The sequence below is a fragment of the Mastigoproctus giganteus genome, chromosome 2 (genome assembly GCF_048544385.1).
Source record: "Mastigoproctus giganteus isolate SK-2022 chromosome 2, ASM4854438v1, whole genome shotgun sequence".
NCBI lineage: Eukaryota > Metazoa > Arthropoda > Arachnida > Uropygi > Thelyphonidae > Mastigoproctus > Mastigoproctus giganteus.
The window spans coordinates 24008829-24029812 of record NC_143576.1 but is presented as its reverse complement, the minus strand read 5'-3'; the positions used below and the strand labels follow the sequence as shown (position 1 = coordinate 24029812).

The following is a 20984-nucleotide window of genomic DNA, read 5'->3' as shown; positions in this document are numbered from 1 at the left end:
GACAGTCAATTTTTATTTTTATTGCAGAACTGATAGTCTTCAATTTCAAAAGCTAACAGTACACTCATATTTATTCCTGATGCCTCTATTGTTTCCCACAAATCTTGTTTCTAAGTGGTTCTTTCATATCTAGCATACATAATTTTTTCTATTTTAAATGAACATGGATCTCTGCAAGCCAAATTAGCATCATTCAATGCTTTTGTCTCTTCATTCTGTGGACAACCTGAAGACCGGGTGACACATATTGTTCAATTGAATTGCCCCTACCTGGACTTCCTATAGTCATTTTTGCCATCTGTAACTCCTTTTCACCTGGCATTAAGTCAAAAATTCTGCAATAAAAATAAAAATAAATTGTCTCTATTAGGATTTGTGCCACAAGCCTTCAACAGAAGGCGGCAACTTTATCTGTCTCTGGCATGGTGCCAGCGTTGCACCACACCTCTATGTTGACTTCTATTCCTGTGGTTTCCCCATGACAAAAAATTGTTTCTTACAATTTGATTTACATAAAATTTTAAGAAACAATTTTATGTACTTTATCAAATAAATAACTGTCTTACTAATTTTAAACAAAAATAAAAACCACCCAACATTTTTGATCACCTATTGTACTAATATGATGCAAATGCATCATATTAGTACACAGCCAATTCTAGATTAGCAAATTTCCTAATCTAGAATTGGCTGTGTACTAATATGATGCATTTACACTTGCTTGTACATAGTCTAACTTTCTCGCAGCCTTAGGCATAAGCCCTAATGCATTATAGTAATAGGTAATTTAACACCACCACTATTTTCATTAAAAATTGACCTCCTCATGAAGAATCTGATTCATTGAGCTGCCTGTGAAGGACCTCCATTCCAATGGATTGTACATAATATATCATCATTCTTCTCTTTCTTGGCAATTCCCCTCTACTTCTGACTCTCTCTCTCTCTCTCTCTCTCTCTCTCTCTCTCTCTCTCTTGGGGTAATTCAGAAATTTTTTTTTGGCTGGTGCAGCCTTGGGCTTCCTTGCGCCATATGGCTAATAATAATAATAATATCTTGTGCTGAATTATGATATTAGGATCCCCTGTAAATGATTACATCTACCCGTATTTATTTTTTCTGTAAATTGTGTGTGTTCTCTGGTCGATATTCTTGTTTGCTGGACAAAAAATCCCCAGTTTCTGTGGGGAAAAAACATTTCTATCTACGCCTGAGACCGGCTAACAACCACAGAGTGAAAAAAGCCCTCTAATGTTCCTCTCGTCATCGATGGGATTCGAACCCGCGCCTTTTCCACCCAGTGTGGGCAGGACGGTGATGATACCACTGTGCTACTTGCATAGACTAATATCTTGTGCTGTGATTAAGCAAGCCATTTACATCAATACAGAACATAGGGGATTCCTTCTTTCAGTAGAAGTAAATTAAATCGTTTTTCTCTGTACCAAGCAGATGAAATGCCAGGTGCCAGTGGATTCTTTTCATCAAGATGGAGGCGAAGTGCTATTGCTAAATTCTTTTGAAGATCAGAATTGTATACCAAAATTGTTCAGTTTTGCTTGTGTAAACAAGCAGAACTGTGTTTCTGCAATGTGGATTCTACTTCACTTGTACCCCTAAGTTCACTATGGTGTCAAAGGAAGAATCAGAATCTGTCCTGGAGGTATCAAAATTCTGATGTCTGACTGGAATTGGTACATATTCACTATGGCAGACAGAATAGCTGTCGGCATATTAGGATATTGTATTGCAACTTTGTCATTCACTCTGTATCTTGTAATATTGTACTTGCAAAAATAACAATTTCACATGTAGTCTCTCTGGATTTATGCCATACCACAATTCCACAAATGCAAGGATTTTCCCCTTTCATTAATCCATTGTCTCTACTTTCAGCACCGAACAGAGCAGACATAATATGATTACATAACTTGGGACATTAGTTCCTGGAATTCAGGTTGAGGGCACAAAAGAATTGGATCACCTATTGCAGTGCCAAAATGTTTCTGTAAATGAGCAGAAGGAATAAAGATTATTGATACACTAAAAATGCGACATTATCTGAAAAAGTGTTACATTAATAATAATAATAAATACACTAGGGGACTTCTCCCTCTTCTCGCTTTGCTTGCCAATCCCTGTGCATGCTTTTTTACCTGTACATTTTAAGTAAAATGTACAGGTATGACGGAGTAAGTCAAATCTTTTCTACGTAAAAGACACCTGTCGAAACACACCAATGTTCTTCCTCTCCATTTTACTACCATCCTTCGGCTATCTCCCTCACTCGTCCTTTTTTTTTTTTTTTCCTTTTGTTCTCCATCAGGAAGCTTAGACAATCCCTAATGGAGAGCCAGAATGCTATGGACAGCCTGGCTCACTTCCCAGTGGTGGCAACAGGGACATGGACTCCCACTAGGGGCCCTGCAGCTAAGAAGCCAGCATGAACAACAGAACTCAACACTAAACTACACATGCAACACAACATTTTTCTGGCTTTTACAGAGGTTCTGTATTCATCACAAGAGTACTGATGGTGCAGATGTGGGAAACCGCAGATGATGCCTTACCCAAACACTACGCCACTATGATCGATATCTAATCAGAAAATGACCTATGTAATTACAGTTGATTCCGGTTATTTGGAACATATCGGGACTTGTGCATTTTGGCTCAATTAAGCGGCTGCCCCAATTATCCGAAGTTTCACGTAAAAAAAGTTAAAAATATGTGATGGATGTGCGCTTTACAATTGGTTCACTGTACAATCAAATCATGTTACGATGGAGTCACCATAGTAAAGTACCGTTCACTATATGACGTGTAGGGCGTCTCTGTAGCCAGGTGGGCAGGAGCAGCAGTGCGTAGCACATGCTTCTTGATTAGACTGGAGTTCGAGCCCGTTATCATCAAATACGGAGGATGCAGTAAAGTCAGGGGATGACCACCGCATATCCCCGGAGCAATGTGGCCTTAGTTGCTAATGCTCCTAAAAACCAAAATAACAAACATAACAATACGATGTGTAGTAAGCGCTGGTCATTTTGATCATGTTTGTGTATTGAATTTTAATTCTATTAAACAGCAATTCTAATTAGCGAAAATGGGAGGAATATTATCCAATTTACCCTTTATTACCTTACCAATTAAAAAATTAAATGATACATGAAAATCGGAAGAATATACATGAAAATCGGAATAATTAACTAGTTGACATTTGTGGGTGGGGTTAAAATTTAAAACAGTAAAAAGATAAGCAATCAATAACAAAGAACATGGCACACAAAAATTGCAAGTAATAACACGGTATGTGCAAGTGAGAATGAAGTAACAAGTTACAAAGTTTTAAAAATAAGAATGAAGCGAAGATTCTGAAAATTAATTTTTTTATATGATTGAAGATTCTATGGAAGTGTGAACACATTTCACCACAATAACCCACAGAATTCCAGCTGTCAGTATTATTGCAAATTCAATAAGATCGAGTTTACTATCTGTTTATGATAGATTGCACTAACAAAACAGGTGACTGCTAATTGTTTTTATTGTTTCATGGTTGTGACCTCCAGAAAACTGACTGAACCACGTGGTACGGTCGGAGACAATCGTAGGGTAATCTCCAGTGCTGCGGTCTCCTGCCCCGATTAAACGGCATGTTGTCTCAATTAAGCAAAGTAAACCCTGGCTATTTTCTCGATTGGGTTCTGTTTTTTAAGATTTGCCCCAAATAAACAACTGCCCCGATTAACTGGTGGCTCAAATAACTGGAATCCACTGTATTTACCTGTGCCTTTGTAGTGACATAATTACCCCGCCTACTTGTATCACATGACCCATATTCCTTTTCTCCAATTGGCTACCCCACCATGCAACATTCTCAAGGTAGAATAAATATCACTATGTAATTATTTACCTGCATTTACATAGGTCACTTAGGAAAAGGCCTTTTTCTTCAGGTTTCATAATGCATGAGGAATATTGTTGCATCAGAAAGAGCAGGACTAAAATATTTGGCTAAAATCTATTATTTGGGTACCACTTGTCTCCACACAGTGGGTGTGATCATAGAATGGAGTGATTGTTTGGTTGAGTTCTGTGATTGGGTGATTATTGTGATCGCGTTTTGTTTCTGATTATTTTGTCATCAAGGAGGGGATGCTTAGCTTAGAGAGGGTGTTTATCCCCCCACTTGCTGCTGTTTTAAAATCGGGAAAACGAGTTCCCGATTTTAAAACAGCAGCAAGTGGGGGGATAAACATCCCAGGCATGTCAACCTAGGAAGAAGGGGGCGTGGGAAAACAGTGGCCGGCACCTGCCAATCACTGCCTTCTACCTGACTTTTAGTTGAAGTATGGAGAGGTACCCAAGATCTGAATTTTGACCAAATATTTAACTAAAATATTTACAAACTATACAAATATTTAAAATATTTACAAAATACTAAACTATTTACAAAAATACAAACTATATTGGGTCCCTTTATCAGCTGACATTACAATGAAACATCAAATGATGCCATGCGTGGCCATGTGTTACAGAGTGAAGCAAGTGCACGAGTTCGGTGAACGTTATGGAGGCAGTTGTTTTTCAATGGAAGACAACAATGTAATTATTTACTTGCACATTTGTAGTGACATATCACCCCACCCTCTTCTCCCATTGGCTTGAATAAATATCACTAGGAGGAAAACGTTTTTAATGTATAGAGAGATATTAATGGTAAATTAACAAAAATTAACAATTAGAATACATACTGCATGTATTTCATTAATAGAAAATACACTTCATAATTAACCCCAAGGCTCACATCTGGTAAGTATGGGCTTGGCACACCCAGTGTCCTGAGCTGGATATCATCATTATCATCATTCTTCTCTTTCTTGGTGATTCCCTTCTACTTCTCTCTCTCCCTCTAAGGGTAACTCAAAATTTTTTTAGCTGGTGCAGCATGAGCCTCATGCTTCCTTGCACTATATGGCTAGTAATAATAATAATGCCATACAATACAATACAAATTTATTTATCATTTGAATTTGTTTACAATACAAGAACTCGTTAAGAAAAGTAAATTCCTTGACAACAAGTTGCAATTCATCAGTTAAATCAGTTTTTGCATACAAAATTGTTAGCTAACAGAAAAGACAATGAAGTCATTACACACTCTGTAACTAGAGTGTGTGTAACTCTGTACATTCCACTCTGTAAATAGAGGTAGTGATTGATCTGCATTGAAAATCTATTCTACTGTATCATTGAGTATCAAAAATTTTCTTACTAAGAATTTTAATTTGGAGATTGAATAACCTCTCCTGAGCCTGAAATCAATGCTTGCCAACAAGTTATTTAATATGTTCATTGTATGCCTATCTCCAAATCTATTTAGTACCCTAGGGTGAGGCAAAACAACTGTTTTTGGATTCCTTAAGTTGTGTGAAACATTCCTTTGAAGATTCAACTCTTCATAAATAGTGTTAAGATTTTTCAAGGATAAATTTAACTTCAGTTTTTGAATTGGATATAGTATTTTGTATTTTAACAAAAATTGCCTTCTCTTATTCAGATCGTTCCAAGAGTTTGTCCCCACGAACAGTTTCAGAATCCTGTTTAGTAAATTGTTTATAACCCTTATTTCAGTTATATTTGCTCTTGCCCATACATTTACTAAATTATTGAGTTGGGAGTCTACTAGTTCTTTGATTTAATTTATTTTTAATATAATAAAAGAAGTACACATAAAATCTCATTTTTTTTGTATAAATTTGTTATTTGCATTGCCCAACTTAGATTATAGTCTATCCATAACCCAAGGTAACAGTGATTTGAAACTTCTTCAACTGTTAGACAATTGCAATTCTGGAAGTTCTGTTCATGTAGGCATTCATGTTTATGTAATTTAATAGAGGGATGAATGTCCAGGGTTTGGTGAGGGGGTCTAATTACCAAGAATTTAGTTTTTTTCAAAACTGAGTGCTAATATATTGTAATGCAACCAATTTTGTAAATGTATTACATCCTGCTGTAAATATAATGCCATTTTTGCAAGGTTCTTTCCAATTGTACATAAGATTAAATCATCTGCATAAATTTTTAAAAAGTTTTTAATTACTTCGAACCTGATTGGCCCTGCATTGGTGTCCTGTGGTACTCTCTTTATATTGTATGATTTTCCCGTTGTATTCTCTACTTCAACTGTGATTTTTTCTTTTGGTTAAATAAGATGTTAAGAGTTGATTGACTGTTCCCCTTATACCATATTTCAGTAATTTCTGTTTCAAGATTGAGATATCAATTAAGTCATATGCTTAGGTCAAATCTATAAATAAGATCATTATGAAGTTATTGTTGTTCAAATGTAAGTTAAAAGAGTCTACTAAACTCTCTAATAATGTCTGTGTGCTCTTACCCTTCTGATATGAGAATAGAGAGTTATTTAACAGTCCATATTGATGTAGATATTTACTTATATGGGTAAATATATAATTTTCTATTATCTAATTTATAACTGACCGTATTGTTATTGGTCTATAATTACAAAAGTCATCAGGTGGTCCCTTTTTATATATAGGGATTATTTTAAAAGAAAGTGCATTTGTAGGATAGTCTCCTGACGCCATCATTCGTGCTATAAGCCCCACCAAGAGAACAGTGAACTGTTTTTTATTTCTCTTTACTTCAGTTACCGTAATACAGGCAAGTCCGTAAGATTTCTTGTTCTTTAACTGTTCTATGATCTTGAGAATCTCCGTGTATATGATCTTGAGAATCTCCGCATAATAATAATAATAATAATATAGTCTATGGATTAGTTGATTGCACTGTGAAAAATATTTTGTCATTTGTTGCTCTAAACTTATTAAAAAAAAAAAAAAAGAAAGGGGGGAAATTAATGGTGTTTAGTAATACCACGAGGTAAAGAATAACATGTGGTCATAATTTTCAGTCAGAAAAAATCATCTACTTTAAGCCATTTTACTAGCTAATTTAAATAACTAGTTTAGTATTTTTACTATTAGAAATTGGTTACTCTGGTTTGGTTGTACTATGGGTATCACATTAACTGATATCAATAAATATAATAATAAAAAAAATTACTCTATGTGACTTGGTTATTTTCATTCGGTTTCTGATTATGCTATTTTTTTAAGAATTTGTTTCCTTATGGGATGAAGGATAAGAAATAGCAGTTCATGACCCCCTGCAGCAGTTTTATGACCCAAGTTTTAGCACTACAATCGTAATGTTCCTTTTAGGTTTCAGATTTTTTATTGAAGGGTATTGACGACTGTATACAAAGACACTGCAACAATTAATAATTAATTTTATATATATGTATGTGTACCAATTTTTATTCAATTAATGCTTATTTCATATATTTTAATTTTTCAAGAATCGTGGACATGGATTGGATATGAATGTGCAAGCAGCCTGGATGCAAGGTATAACTGGGAAAGGAATTGTAGTTACTATTTTGGATGATGGCTTGGAAAAAGACCATCCAGATATACAGAGGAATTATGTGAGTATTATTTAAAATATTTAGAATCAACAATTTCACACATATTCTTAAAATGTGCCAAATCCTATATACTTGAAAACACACTTGAATAAAACCAACAGTAACAGTGCAGAGATGTCACCACAGGTACAATTTTGTTTGCACCCAATCCCTGAAAAAAAAAAAAAAATTTTTTTTTATAAAAGTTTTAGTTTTATATTGTATATTTTAAACATCTGGTCAAATACGTTGAGCAGCAGACCAGCCAGTTGGATTTTTGAGTCCAAAAATTGCACCACTGGGTATTATTTCATATATAAAAACATTGCATAGAAATAACTTCATTGAAGTTACTGTTAATTGTGTATTTTTTTTCCAGTAGAGAATTCTCCATTACAGTAATGGATTTGCCACATGCTACTTATTTTAAGATTTGAATCACTACAGAATTATTAGCAGTCCCTTCATTTGGGCTGTAGTTAATCAAACTTAGATTAAGAGGGTAGGGTATACCTCTCCATGAGGAGGAAACTTAAACTGAGATTTCAGTAAAGAAGGTATTGAAAGTAGGTATTGACATAGGTATCAGTGCAGGTATTAAAGTAGTTGAAGAAACTAATGCTACTCTGCCAAGAAAGGCTTTGAATATAGGGGCTACAGAGCTTGGCAACCAGGCACCTTAGAGGGGATCTCATTGAGAGTCTAAGGCTCTGAGAGAGAAGTAGGATTTATTCTGGATTGTAGGTAGATTTCCCTTTAGTCAGTAAGTTGTTAATTATTGGAAAAATTGAAAGTGTTTGCAATCCTGCCTAGACATGATAAGAGGGAGTAGATGATGAGAGCCTTGTTAATCAGGTTGGCTTCTGTTGGGTAGAATTATTCTCGGCATAGTCTTTGCTTGTTAATAAGAGAGACTGTTTCTACATTACTTTTTTTTTTACATTTTTATTAACAAGTGGCCAGACAGTGATAGAATATACTTAAATAGAAAGGGTGTAGGAATATTTATTGATGCTATCAAGGCAGTGTTAGGTGAATCAGAAAACTGCTGTCTATATTAATTTATATTAATCTATTAGGCTGTGTAGCCTGGTGGATATACAGACTAATAGATTAATAGTAGTCACAGGCAGAAGTGAAAGTGATTCTTGCACTGCTTCTATTGGAACAGCCTGAAAAGCAAGGTATTGGAGATTTCTAGATATCTGGGGAGGGGGGGGGGGTCCATCATCTAACAACAAATTTGAATACACGGGCTAATTTAGGATTACTAAGGGTAAACAATTGTAGTTATATGTTTATGTACACTAATGCTACCAGCATAGTAAATAAATTTGATGAATATGAAATTTTGGTTAAGTCATCAAATGTGGTCATTGTAGGGTTATCGGAGACATTGTGTCACTCAGACATAAGGGTTGTAGAATTTGAACATGGGGAATACAATGTGTACAGAAATGACAGACAGCATGTGTGCAGTGAGTTGAAGGGGTTATGCTCATAGTTAAGAAGAATATAAAACCTAAGGCAGTGCATCCAGTGAATATGGGTGGTCAGTGCAATGTTAGCATTAGTAGAGGCATATGACCTGTCAACGTTGGCACCTGTACGTAGGAGGGGACCTCCCAATGATGCTGCTGGTGTTCCAGATTAGCATCATTGGGATCCAACGCCCATACCTTGGTTCCAGGGTTACATCATTGGAATCCGGCGTGTGCAGCCATGTGCCACGACCCATGGAAACTCGGAAAGGGGGTTCCTGGTGGTTCAGGTTCCCAGCCTTGATACACCACTTTGGCCCCTGCTTCGACAAGATGGGTGGTCCTGGACTGGCCCGACTGGGATCAGTCGGCAGATGATTCTTACTGCTAGGGTCAACTGTGTTCCAACAAGTCTCCCTCCCTTTGATCCTGGGATGGAATCAAGGCTTTTTGGAAATGTGGGTATGGTGTTCCTAAGCGAACTTGGCATCCCATTCGTGTACGCAGTACCTGCTAGTTCACAAGTGGGTGTCCCCTCATAGGGCTCTGTGGTGGGTGAGGTACTTAGGGCATTGGAAATTTTTATCTTACTCATATGAGTAATTTAAATCGTATTTATTCTGGGGCCCTAACAAGGCCCCTACCTAATTGAGATGATAACATAGAAAACACCTCTGTAAAAAGAGCCGGAAGTGGTGATACAAGACCATGACACTGCTCTTCCTCATTCTCCATTCCACCAGAGAGCAGTCAATTGGGAAGATGTCACCCTTCTTTATCCAGAAAGGATTAGAAGGGTTGGCAGGATCACCTAAATCTGTAAAACAACTGCGTTGTGGTGCTTGATCGAAGCTACAAATATGAAACAGGCGAAAAAAATCCTGAAAGCCAAATCAATATGGGGAATACCTATCACTGTAACCCCCAACAAAACTTTGAACTCTTCACGAGGTGTCATTTCAGAGTGGGACCTTCTTCATGTCTCTGAAGAAGAGATCTGCTCTGAATTGAAAGAACAAAGAGTGAGGGCTGTCAAAAGAATATCAATGTGAAAGGACGGGAATCGAAAGGATGGGATGGCACACTATTTATTGAGTTCTCATCCTAACATTTAACACCCCACGGCCTCCAAGTTCCATCAAGGCAGGGTACTTAAACTGCCTAGTGAGGATTTATATTCCAAACCCACTGAGGTGTTTTAAATGCCAAAAATACAGCCACTCACAAACACGATGTGGTGCGAAAGACCACGAGAGCAAGGAATGTTCAGCTTCCAAACCGATCTGTGTAAATTGAGCCAAGGAGCCTGCATACTCCAAAGCATGCCAGCGGTGGAAGGATGAAAAAGAGATCCAAAAACTAAAAACAGAGCTGAATATCTCCTACCCAGAGGCTATAAAATGCATCCAGCCAATAAATAACAGGAAGCTTTCATATGCTCAGAAGGTTTCTGCGAAGTGCACTATCGGTACACAAACAGAGATGACTATGCCACCAAGAGAGTCATTCACTCTGATTGCACACTATTTATTGAGTTCACAAAAGCCCACCAAAAATCACAGTCATCTGCCACTCCTATTGTCCGTACCTCCTAGTGCTCCACCACTACCAAAACCAAGTGGTAAAGAAGAGCCACCAGTAATACCAGAAACAACGGATGTAAAGGACAAGGAGGTACCAGACAATCAGTCTTGGAACTCATTGCAGAGGAAGAAATGGACATGGGACAGCATCCATACCTCCCCAAAAAAGATAAATCCAAGACTGACAAAAGTAAGCCCTCAGCACCTCGGAAGCTGCCTGATGGAACCACCATGCCAAAATAATGGCTAAATTCCTACTATGGAATTGTCATGGATTCCGGCAAAATACTGATGACATCAAGGCCCTCCTGCAAAAGCATGAGCCAGTTTGCTTATGCTTGCAGGAGACTTACTTAAAGGCAGATGGTGATTCCACCATGCATAACATCACAATTTTTCGAAAGGATAGAATTTCCGATGGTCCTGCCTATGGAGGAGTGGCTATCCTTGTGGGCAACCAGACCCCAGTTCAGTCTTTTCTACTTACAACCAGCATAGAGGCTGTTGCAATTCACCTTACAGTGGGATTTTTATTAACCATCTGTTCTATTTATTTGCCACCTGGGAGTGACATCTCCCAGAAAGACCTTGATAATCTTGTAATACAGTTGCCTTTCCCTTTCTTACTTCTCGTGGATTTCAATGGATATAATACCCTGTGGGGTAGTGCTAGCATCAGTGGAAGGGGATGAGTCATAGAGCTTATGCTAAATGACAACGACCTCTCCCTTCTAAATATTGGAACAAACACCTTCTTCCACATGCCTACCCACACGTTTTCTGCCATTTATCTATCTATCTGCTCCCCTTCTCTTCTCCATTCTCTCACTTAGGAAGTGGAGGAGAACCCATATGGAAGTGATCACTTCCCTGTGATAACCTGCTTACACACTCAGAGACCATGTCTGCCTTTTAGGTTACCACGGTGGAAGTTTGATCTGGCTGACTGGAATGCCTTTCAACATCAGGCAAATTTTGAAATCACTACGGTAAATCAGGAGCCTATCAATGATGCAGTCATGTGCATTGCAGAAAACATCGTCCATGCAGCTGCAATTGCAATCCCAAAAACATCTTCCTGGTTTCCACCTTTTCCCAAACCATGGTGGAATTCACAATGCACAGCAGCCAAAAAAAGAGCAAAACAAAGCATGGGGGATATTCTGCCGATATCCCACCATGGCCAACCTTATAGCCTTCAAACTCGCATGAGCCAAAGCTCGGTACACTCACCACCAGAGTCAGAAGGAATCATGGATCCATTTTACGGCATCGATTACCCAGTCTACCAATGCTAAGGTGGCCTGGGATAAAATCTGGAAAATGAAAAAAAAATATACATCTCACCCCTCATCGATCTTAGACTATAATGGATGCACTATAGTAGAGCCCACTGCAATAGCCAATGCTCTTGGGGAAACATTTTCAAACATCTCTGGATATCATCCTATCCCCCAGAGTTTCTGGTCCTGAAACATAAAAGAGAAAAACAGGCACTGAATTTCACACTAAAGGGCCTTTGTTCCTGCAATGAACCATTCACTATGTAGGAATTAAAAAGAGCTCTCTCACTTTCTAAAGCAAGCGCTGTTGGACCAGATGGAATCCATTATGAAATGGTTAAGTACCTTTCCCCAACATCTATGGGTCACCTGCTCCTTTTATATAATAAAATCTATACTGAAGAGCAGTTTCCGGATGCCTGGCGCATGGCAATTGTTCTTGTATTTGCGAAGCCAGGAAAGGATCCTAAAATCCCTATAATTAACGTCCTATTGCTCTGACCAGCTGTCTCTGCAAAATCATGGAGAGAATGGTTAATTTTCACTTAATGTGGTTTTTAGAATCAAACTGTCTTCTCTCCAACATTCAGGGCAGCTTCCACAGAAAAAGCTCCACTCTGCACCATCTTATTAGACTGGAAACATCCATCCAGGATGCTTTCCTAAAACGCAAACATTTGGTATCAGTGTTCTTTGACATGGAGAAAGCATATGACACAACTTGGAGATTTGGCATCTTAAAAGATTTGCATGACCTTGGTCTTAGAGGGCATCTCCCCATTTTTATTAAATACTTTCTAGCCAAGCGATCCTTCCAAGTTCATGTAGGATCCTCACTCTTTCGTCCATTTTGCCAAGAGGAGGGAGTACTGCAAGGATTAGTATTAAGTGTCACGCTTTTTGCCATCAAAGTAAATTCCATCACAGAACAAATTCCTCCAACTGTCTATGTTGATGACTTTAGCATATTTTGTCTGTCATGCAACATGAGGGTTATTGAAAGACTACTGCAACATGCCATTAATCACCTTAATTCCTGGGCACTTACTAATGGATTCAGGTTGTCACCACAGTAGACCGTTTGTTTACACTTTTGTTGTAATCTTCATCCTGGACCTGATTTAAAGCTTGGACAAAAATGCTATTCCAGTAGCGTCAGATACAAAATTCTTGGGACTCGTATTTGATAAAAAGCTGACCTTTCTAGATCACATCCATCAACTTCATACAACGTGCACAAGAGGTCTTAATATTCTTTGCTCTTTGTCCTCTACATCTTGGGGAGCAGACTGTTGCACCCTACTATGCATTTACCATGCACTTGTGCGATTGAGACTAGATTATGAGTACAATTATGAGGTGTACAATTTAGCCAGGGAAGTGTACTTCGATGGCTGGACTCTATCCATCATCAGGCTATCCGTATTGCTACTGGGGCATATTGAACATCTCCTGTCCAGAGCCTATACGTTGAAGCAAATGAACCACTGTTATCACTTCGACATAAGCAGTTGTCTCTTCAATATGCTTTAAAACCGAAATCCCTGTCAGACCATTCGACGTGGCCATCCGTTTTTGAGCCATGATAGGAAAGTTTGTACAGTGCCCTTCAGACTGCCAATCATATTTTTGGTATTTGTTTCCAAGTGCTACTCAAAGAACTTAAAATCAGGGTAGACAAGGTTGCCAAACACCAAATCAGCCCCTTCCACCCTGGCATGCTCATGTTCCAACATGCGAATTTTCCCTTAAAAACTGATGAAAGTCGGACACTCCATCGTCTGTCTACATGCAGCTTTTTTCAGCACACAGAGCTGAACATTCGGACTTTGTGCCAGTTTACACAGATGGCTCAAAGTCAGAATTCTATGTAAGATCTGCTGCTGTCTTTGCAGACACCACTATATCAGAGCAGATTCTCTCTGAATGCAGCATATTCACTGTGGAGCTGCACACTATACAGTTAGCCTTGGATCATATTAGCCAGCACCAACGGTTCTTTTTATATTCGGATGCTTTGAGCGTCTTACAAGCTTTACTATCTGTCAGATATAATCTTCACCCAGTTCTGTCTCAAGTTCAGCAGAAGATTCACTCTCTCCACGAACGTGAATATGATATCCGCTTCTGCTGGATTCCCAGCCACATTGGGATTAGGGGAAATGATTGGGCTGACATCGCAGCCAAATCAGCAATTCCTTCTAATAATTGTTGCCTATCAGTCCGCTATACAGACTACAGGCAAGTAATACACAAAAAGATTCATACCTTGTGGCAAGATACATGGAATAGACAGACAACCAATAAATTACATCAGATAAAGCCTGTAATTCAACTGTGGCAGTCTAGTCTGCGCAGAAATCGCAAGGAGAAAGTTGTTCTAGCACGGACTGCATAGGACACAGTCATCTGACATTCTTTCTTGTCGAGGGCTGATGACCCTCCGATGTGTGAGTCCTGTGATACAATGTTATCCCTGAAACATATTTTAATCGAGTGCTCAGATTTTAATAATATGTGCTTTACTGCTTTTAAACCATCTGACTGAACCTTATACACTCAGTCAGATTTTATCCGACAATAACATGGTGTCAGCTCTTTTTAATTTTTTACAGCTTACTAATTTATATACATGTATATAAAATAACCTTTATATTTTCAGAATATATACCACTTTTTAAACTTACACCTAATCTTTTGACCAGGTAACCTCTTTTAAAGTTACCAGAATCTATTTTTACCTTTTATAGCCACTGCTGCTAATGCGCCAGTAAAATTTCAAACCAAACCAAAGTGTTCGGCACTGCTATGTCAATGAGGTGGGTAGTCTTTTCCAGTTTGTCCACAAGGGTTATGTCCGGTCTGTTGTGCGGGGTGGTCTTATCCGTTATTATGGCGCGATCCCAGTACGGCTTGTGGATTCGGGTCTCTAGTACTGCCTGGGGTTCGTACTTGTAGAATGGTACACTTTCTTTGGTCAACTGGTATTTCCTCGCTAGCTTCTGATGTATTATCCTGGCTACCTGGTCGTGTCTATGAGTGTTCTCAGTCTGGGTGATCACCTTGCACCCCGCGGTGATGTGTTGGATCTTTTCTGAGGCCAGGTGGCATCGTCGACATGTGTCATCTGACATTCTGGGCTCCTTTGCGATGTCTTTTCTATAGTTTCTGGTGTTGATTACCTGGCCTTGGTGTCAAAAGTAGAAAGGAATCATCAAGAAAGAGAAGAATGATGATATTCAGCTCAGGACCCTGGGTGTGCCAAGCCCATACACACCAGATGTGAGCCCCAGGGGTTTAAAATCAACCGAGGAACAACATCTCCCAATAACTGCCTTACATCCCCTACATCTAATGGTGTATATGTTTACCTTTTGGCATAAACCACACATGTTACCAACAGCAAACTCAAAATGGGAAGCATTCAAGGAACTAATCTTGGAGGCTACCAGGCTTTACATACCAACTAAGAAATATTGTTCAAGGTTTAGCCTAAATGGTTGTCAGATGAACTAATGAGACATGTGGCAGAGAGGAAAAATGCATGGGATACATACAAATTAATGGATGACATGGAAGCCTATGATAGATATAAGTTGGTCTGTAACCAAGTCACAAAGGAGATTAGGCAGGCAAAGGCAGACTACGAAAAATCCTTGGCAAAGGATGCAAAGAAAAACAGAAAAGAGTTCTTTACATATTTAAACTCAAGAAGGAAAGGGATGAATCAGAGTGGTCCACTGGATATTGATGGTTCAACAGTTGAGGATCCTGCTCAGGTGGCTAAAAATCTAAACGAGTATTTTGCATCTACATTCACGCATGAGGAGTTATTCAGGAAGGAGAATGATGTAGGTAAAGTAAACATTGGCAGTGAGCTGGATGATTTTGTAATAACTGAGAGGAAAGTGGAGGAGAGATTGTTGAGGATAAACATAAAAAAGGCACCTGGGGTGGATGGGATCTATCCAGTTATATTAAAGGAGGCAGCAAAGGAAGTAAGCAAACCCCTAGCCATAATTATGAGAGCTTCTTTGGACTCAGGGGAGGTACCCATAGACTGGAGATGTGCAAATGTAACCCCAATTCACAAAGGAGGATCAAAGGCTGACACAAGTAATTATAGACCTGTTAGTTTAACTTCTGTTCCAGGTAAATTAATGGAGGCACTGGTTAAAGAAGCACTGCAGGATCATCTAGACAAGAATTCAGTTATAGCTCAGACGCAGCATGGTTTTTTTAAGGGCAAGTCTTGCCTGACCAATTTGATTGGATACTATGATGTAGTCACAAAAGAACTGGATGCAGGGAATAACTTTGATATTATATATTTGGATCTTAGAAAGGCTTTTGATACTGTTGCACATGGAAGACTGCTGCACAAATTGGAGCAGCGTGGCATTGGAGGCAAATTGCTGCTATGGATAAGGGGATGGTTGAGTGGCAGAAGACAGAGAGTGGTAATCAATGGACACTGCTCAACGTGGACTAATGTTATTAGTGGAGTTCCACAGGGTTCAGTGTTGGGTCCGTTGTTGTTTTCGGTGTTTATGAATGATATTGATGATGGGATATCAAGTTTAATGTCCAAGTTTGCAGATGATACAAAGGTTGGCAGGGTTGTTAAGGACACTACTGACGCTATGCTGCTGCAGCAGGATCTGGAAAGGTTGAACAGATGGGCTGAGAGGTGGCAAATGAAGTTTAACATTGACAAATGTAAAGTACTACATATGGGAAACAGTAACCCCAGAGCAACGTATCAACTCTGCGGTACTACACTGACAGTGGTGGAGGATGAAAAGGACCAGGGGGTAATTGTGCAGGCAGATATGAAGTTCTCTGAGCAGTGCAGACGAGCTGCAAGAGTAGCTCATGGTGTCTTGTCAATGATATACAGGAATTTTTCTAGCAGGGATAAGGAGGTGATTATTCCCTTGTATAAGGCAATGGTTAGGCCACATCTTGAGTACTGTATACAGGTCTGGAGGCCTCATTTCAAGAAGGATGTAGAGCTGCTGGAACGGGTACAGAGAAGGGCAACAAGATTAGTGAATGGAACAAAGGGTTGCTCTTACGAAGAAAGGCATAAGTTTTGCAAATTACAGAGTCTGGAGACTAGGCACCGGCGAGGTGATCTGATAGAGGTGTATAAGGCTTTGAATGGTTTGAGCATGCTCAATGCCAATGGGATTCTTCATCTTGCTCAGAATAATCACCTCAGAGGGCATAAATTCAAATTGAGGAAGGACGGATGTCGGATAGATGTGCGGAAATTTGCCTTTGGCCAGTGGGTGGTTGGTTGGTGGAACCGACTTCCATCACTTGTTGTTGAAGTCGATAGCCTAAACAAATTTAAAGCTCAACTAGACAGGTATTTCGAACGAACGGAGGGGTGAAATGGGAGTGGTGTGTGTTTTTTTTTTTTTTTTTTTTTTTTTTTTGGCTGATGCTGAATAAGCTTGCTTTCTTGCATCATATGCCTCTACTAATGCTAATGCTAATGCAAACCAGAGGCATATGATGCAAGAAAGCAAGCTTATATAGCATCAGCCAAAAAAGAAAAGGGGAAAAAAAAAAAAAAAACACCTTTCTCATTTCACCCATCCATTCACTCCAAATGTTTGTCTAGTTCTGCCTTGAATTATTTAAGCTGTCAACTTCCACAGATGGAAGTTTGTTCCAGCAATCAACTACCCACTCAAACCATTCAAGGCCTTATACACCTCAATCAGATCACCTCACAGGTGCCTACTCTATAGACACTGTAATTCGCAAAACTTAAGCCTTTCTTCATAAGAGCAACCCATTATTCCATTCACTAATCTTGTTGCTCTTCTCTGAGCTTGTTCCAGCAGCTCTACCTCCTTCCTAAAATGAGGACCCCACACCTGTATACAGTACTCAAGGTGTGGCCTGACCATTGCCTTATACAAGGGGATAATCACCTCCTTATCTCTGCTAGAAAAATTCCTGTATATCATTGAAAAGACACCATGAGTTACTCTTGCAGACTGTCTGCACTGCTCAAAAAACTTCATTTCTGACTGCACAATTACCCATAGATCCTTTTTATTCTCCAATGTAGTACCACCCAGTTGATATGTTACTCTGGGGTTACTGCTACCCATATATGCAGTATTTTCCATTTGCCAATGTTAAACTTCAGTTGTACATTTCATCACCTCTCAGCCCATCTGCTTAACTTTTCTACATCCTATTGCAGTAGTGTACTGTCATTAGTGTCATTAACCACCCTGACAACCTTTGTATTATCTGGAAACTTGGACATTAAGCCTGATCCTTCATCAAAATCATTAATAAATACAGAAAACAACAGTGGGCACAACAGTGAACCCTGGGGGAATCCACTAATAACATTAGTCCACAAAGAGCAGTGTCCATTGATTATCACTCTGCCTTCTCCCACTCAACCATCCATTTATCCATACCAGCAATTTTCCATTAATGCCATACTGCTCCAATTTGTACAGCAGTCTTCCATTTGCAACAGTATCAAAAGCTTTCCTGAAATCCAAGTATATGATGTCAGAATTATTTTTTGAATCCAGTTCCTTTGTGACCACATCATCATATCCAATAAAATTGGTTAGACAAGACCCCCTTAACAAAGCAATGCTGTGTCTGAACTATAACTGCAGTCTTGTATAGATGATCCTGCAGTGCTTCTTTAACCAGTGCCTCCATTAATTTCCGCTGAACAGAAGTTAATCTAACAGGTCTGTAATTACTTGTCACCCTTTGATTTCCCTTTGTGAATTAGGGTCACATTTGTACATATCTAGTCGATAGGGACCTTCCCTGTGTCCAAGGAAGCTCTCATAATTATGGTTAAGGGTTTGCTTACTTCTTTTGCTCCCTCCTTTAATATAACTGGATAGATCCCACCCACACTAGGTGCCTCTCTTATGTTTAACTTCAAGGATTTCTCCTGCACTTTGCTCTCAGTTATTATAAAATCATTTAGCTTATTCCAGAGTATGATATAAACTTCTGGCATTCCTCTCCCTGAATAACTCCTCATGTGTAAATGTAGATGCAGAATACTGATTCAGTTTGTCAGCCACCTGAGCAGGATCAACAAAAGTCGAACCATCGACTGTTGATCAACCATGTTGAATCAGTTTAGTGTGACATAAAGCACTAGGAAAACAAAAATGAGGGTAGAAGTGTTATAGGTCCACTGACTGTAATGAACAACTGTATAGACATATTGTGCCAGTAAAAAAATTCTCTTATAATAGGGGACTTTAACTTTCCAGATATTGAATGGACCTTGTGGGTCACTCATACTTTTGTGGATTTACTATATGATTGTTTTCTACACCAGCCCCTTGAAGTTGGCACCTGTACATGGTGAAGGGACCTCTCAGTGATGCTGCTGATCCGCCAGATTAGCTTCACTGGAATCTAATGCCCACAGCCTAAGTTCCAGGCTAACACCATAGGAATCCAGTATGTTTGCCTTGTGCTGAAACCCATAGAAATTTGGAAAGGGTTATCCTGGTGGTTGAGGGGGCCCAGCTTCAACACATCACTTTGGCCCCTGCTTCGACAAGACTGGTGGTTCTGGAAGGCTCAGCCAAGATCAACTGGCTAGTGGGTTCGCCTGCAAGTGAACTATGCTGCTAATACCATGCCCCTATCCTCATGGTCGAAGGGACAGGATTCAGACTGCAGGTATGATGTCTTTGTGGCCCTGGCATCCTGTTCCTGCGTGCAATTTTTGCTTGCTGGGTAGTGGATGTCCTTTTGGGCTCCATGATGGGTAGGGAACCCTGGTGCCGAACCAAAATAAAACATACTATGAATCCTGATAAACTAATTTCTTCAGGGGTCCCAACCCAGTCCCTATCTGCAAATACAAATGGAGAAACAGAAACTGCCATTGCTGCAATGAGACAATGAACAGAAATACCATCATGGCGTGTCCCAAGATTTCTAATCATGAATTTCAATAGCAGAAATCCTATTGGGAAAATGATATCCTTTTTTTATACAGAAAAGCATAGAGGGGTTAGCAGGTTCCCCTAAATCAGTTAAGAGGCTTTGTTCTGGGGACCTCTTAATTGAAACAAAAAATGACAGACATTCAGAGCAGCTACTCTGAGCAACATTATTCAAAGGAATACTGATAACTGAAACACCACACAGAACACTCAATTCATCGAGAGGTTTCAATTCAGAGTGGGACCTTCTTGACGTTACCGAGGAGGAAATCTGCTCCAACTTGAAACCACAGGGAGTGATTGCTGTTAAAAGAATATCTGTGCATAATAATGGGAAACTTGTTCCCATTAGAACCATCATTCTGACATAAATTTAACCAACGTCTTCTAATGAGATTAAAGCTGGCTACATCAACTGTCCAGTACATCCATATGTGCCAAATTCTTATGGTGCTTTAGTTGCCAAAAATATGGACATTCGGAAATGTCCTGCCATGGAATCCTTGCATGCTCTTGTGTTGCAAAGCATGAAACAACACCATTTTCAGCTACAAAACCCACCTGCATTAACTACCAAGGAGAACACCCTGCTTACTCATGAGTTTTTTTTATGTAAACCCCAAACACGAGAGGTGTTACCGTGCTTGGGTTGGAGGTTGAGAAGACGAAAGAAGATATTTGTTGACATTGGACTTGAACTTCTGTAGACAGTAATTTTCAGGAAATACGTATGAAGGAATGTTGTTCCAGAAAACGGCAGTTGAATGAATAAACGAAGAAGATGAAAAGATTGTTCTGTGAGTTTGAAGTTGGTCAGTAAATGGATGTTGGATAGTGGCAGCACGTGTTTGGACTGTTTTGAAAGAGAGAGCAGCAATTATAGAAGCTAATTCAGAAGAACAGTGCCCATGGAAGTATCTGTAGAAGGGGCATGCAGCAGAAACAGTACGTCTATGAGACAGCAAGTGCAGAGACTGTTAGAGATGAGTCATTAATTAACCTAACTGCCCTCTTCTGAATGGAATCAAGAATCCTGAGAGAGGTTTTGGGGACACCACCCCAGATGTGAGGTGCCTCCGTATCCAGGTGGGAAGGAGCAGCAGTGCGTAGCACACGCTTCTTGATTAGACCGGGGTTTGAGCCCATCACCACTAAATACGGAGGATGCGGA

General features: G+C 39.3%; 1 protein-coding gene across 1 annotated transcript in view; it reads left to right on the top strand.

Annotated features, from left to right (window-relative positions):
• The window catches only part of LOC150089224 (furin-like protease 1, isoforms 1/1-X/2), a 553478-nt gene that overhangs the window by 301063 nt on the left and 231431 nt on the right, over positions 1 to 20984 (top strand). Inside the window, exon 4 of the mRNA XM_090388436.1 lies at positions 7389 to 7517. Coding sequence (XP_090244562.1) covers positions 7389 to 7517 — 129 coding nt within the window. The remainder of the gene's footprint in view (positions 1 to 7388; positions 7518 to 20984) is intronic.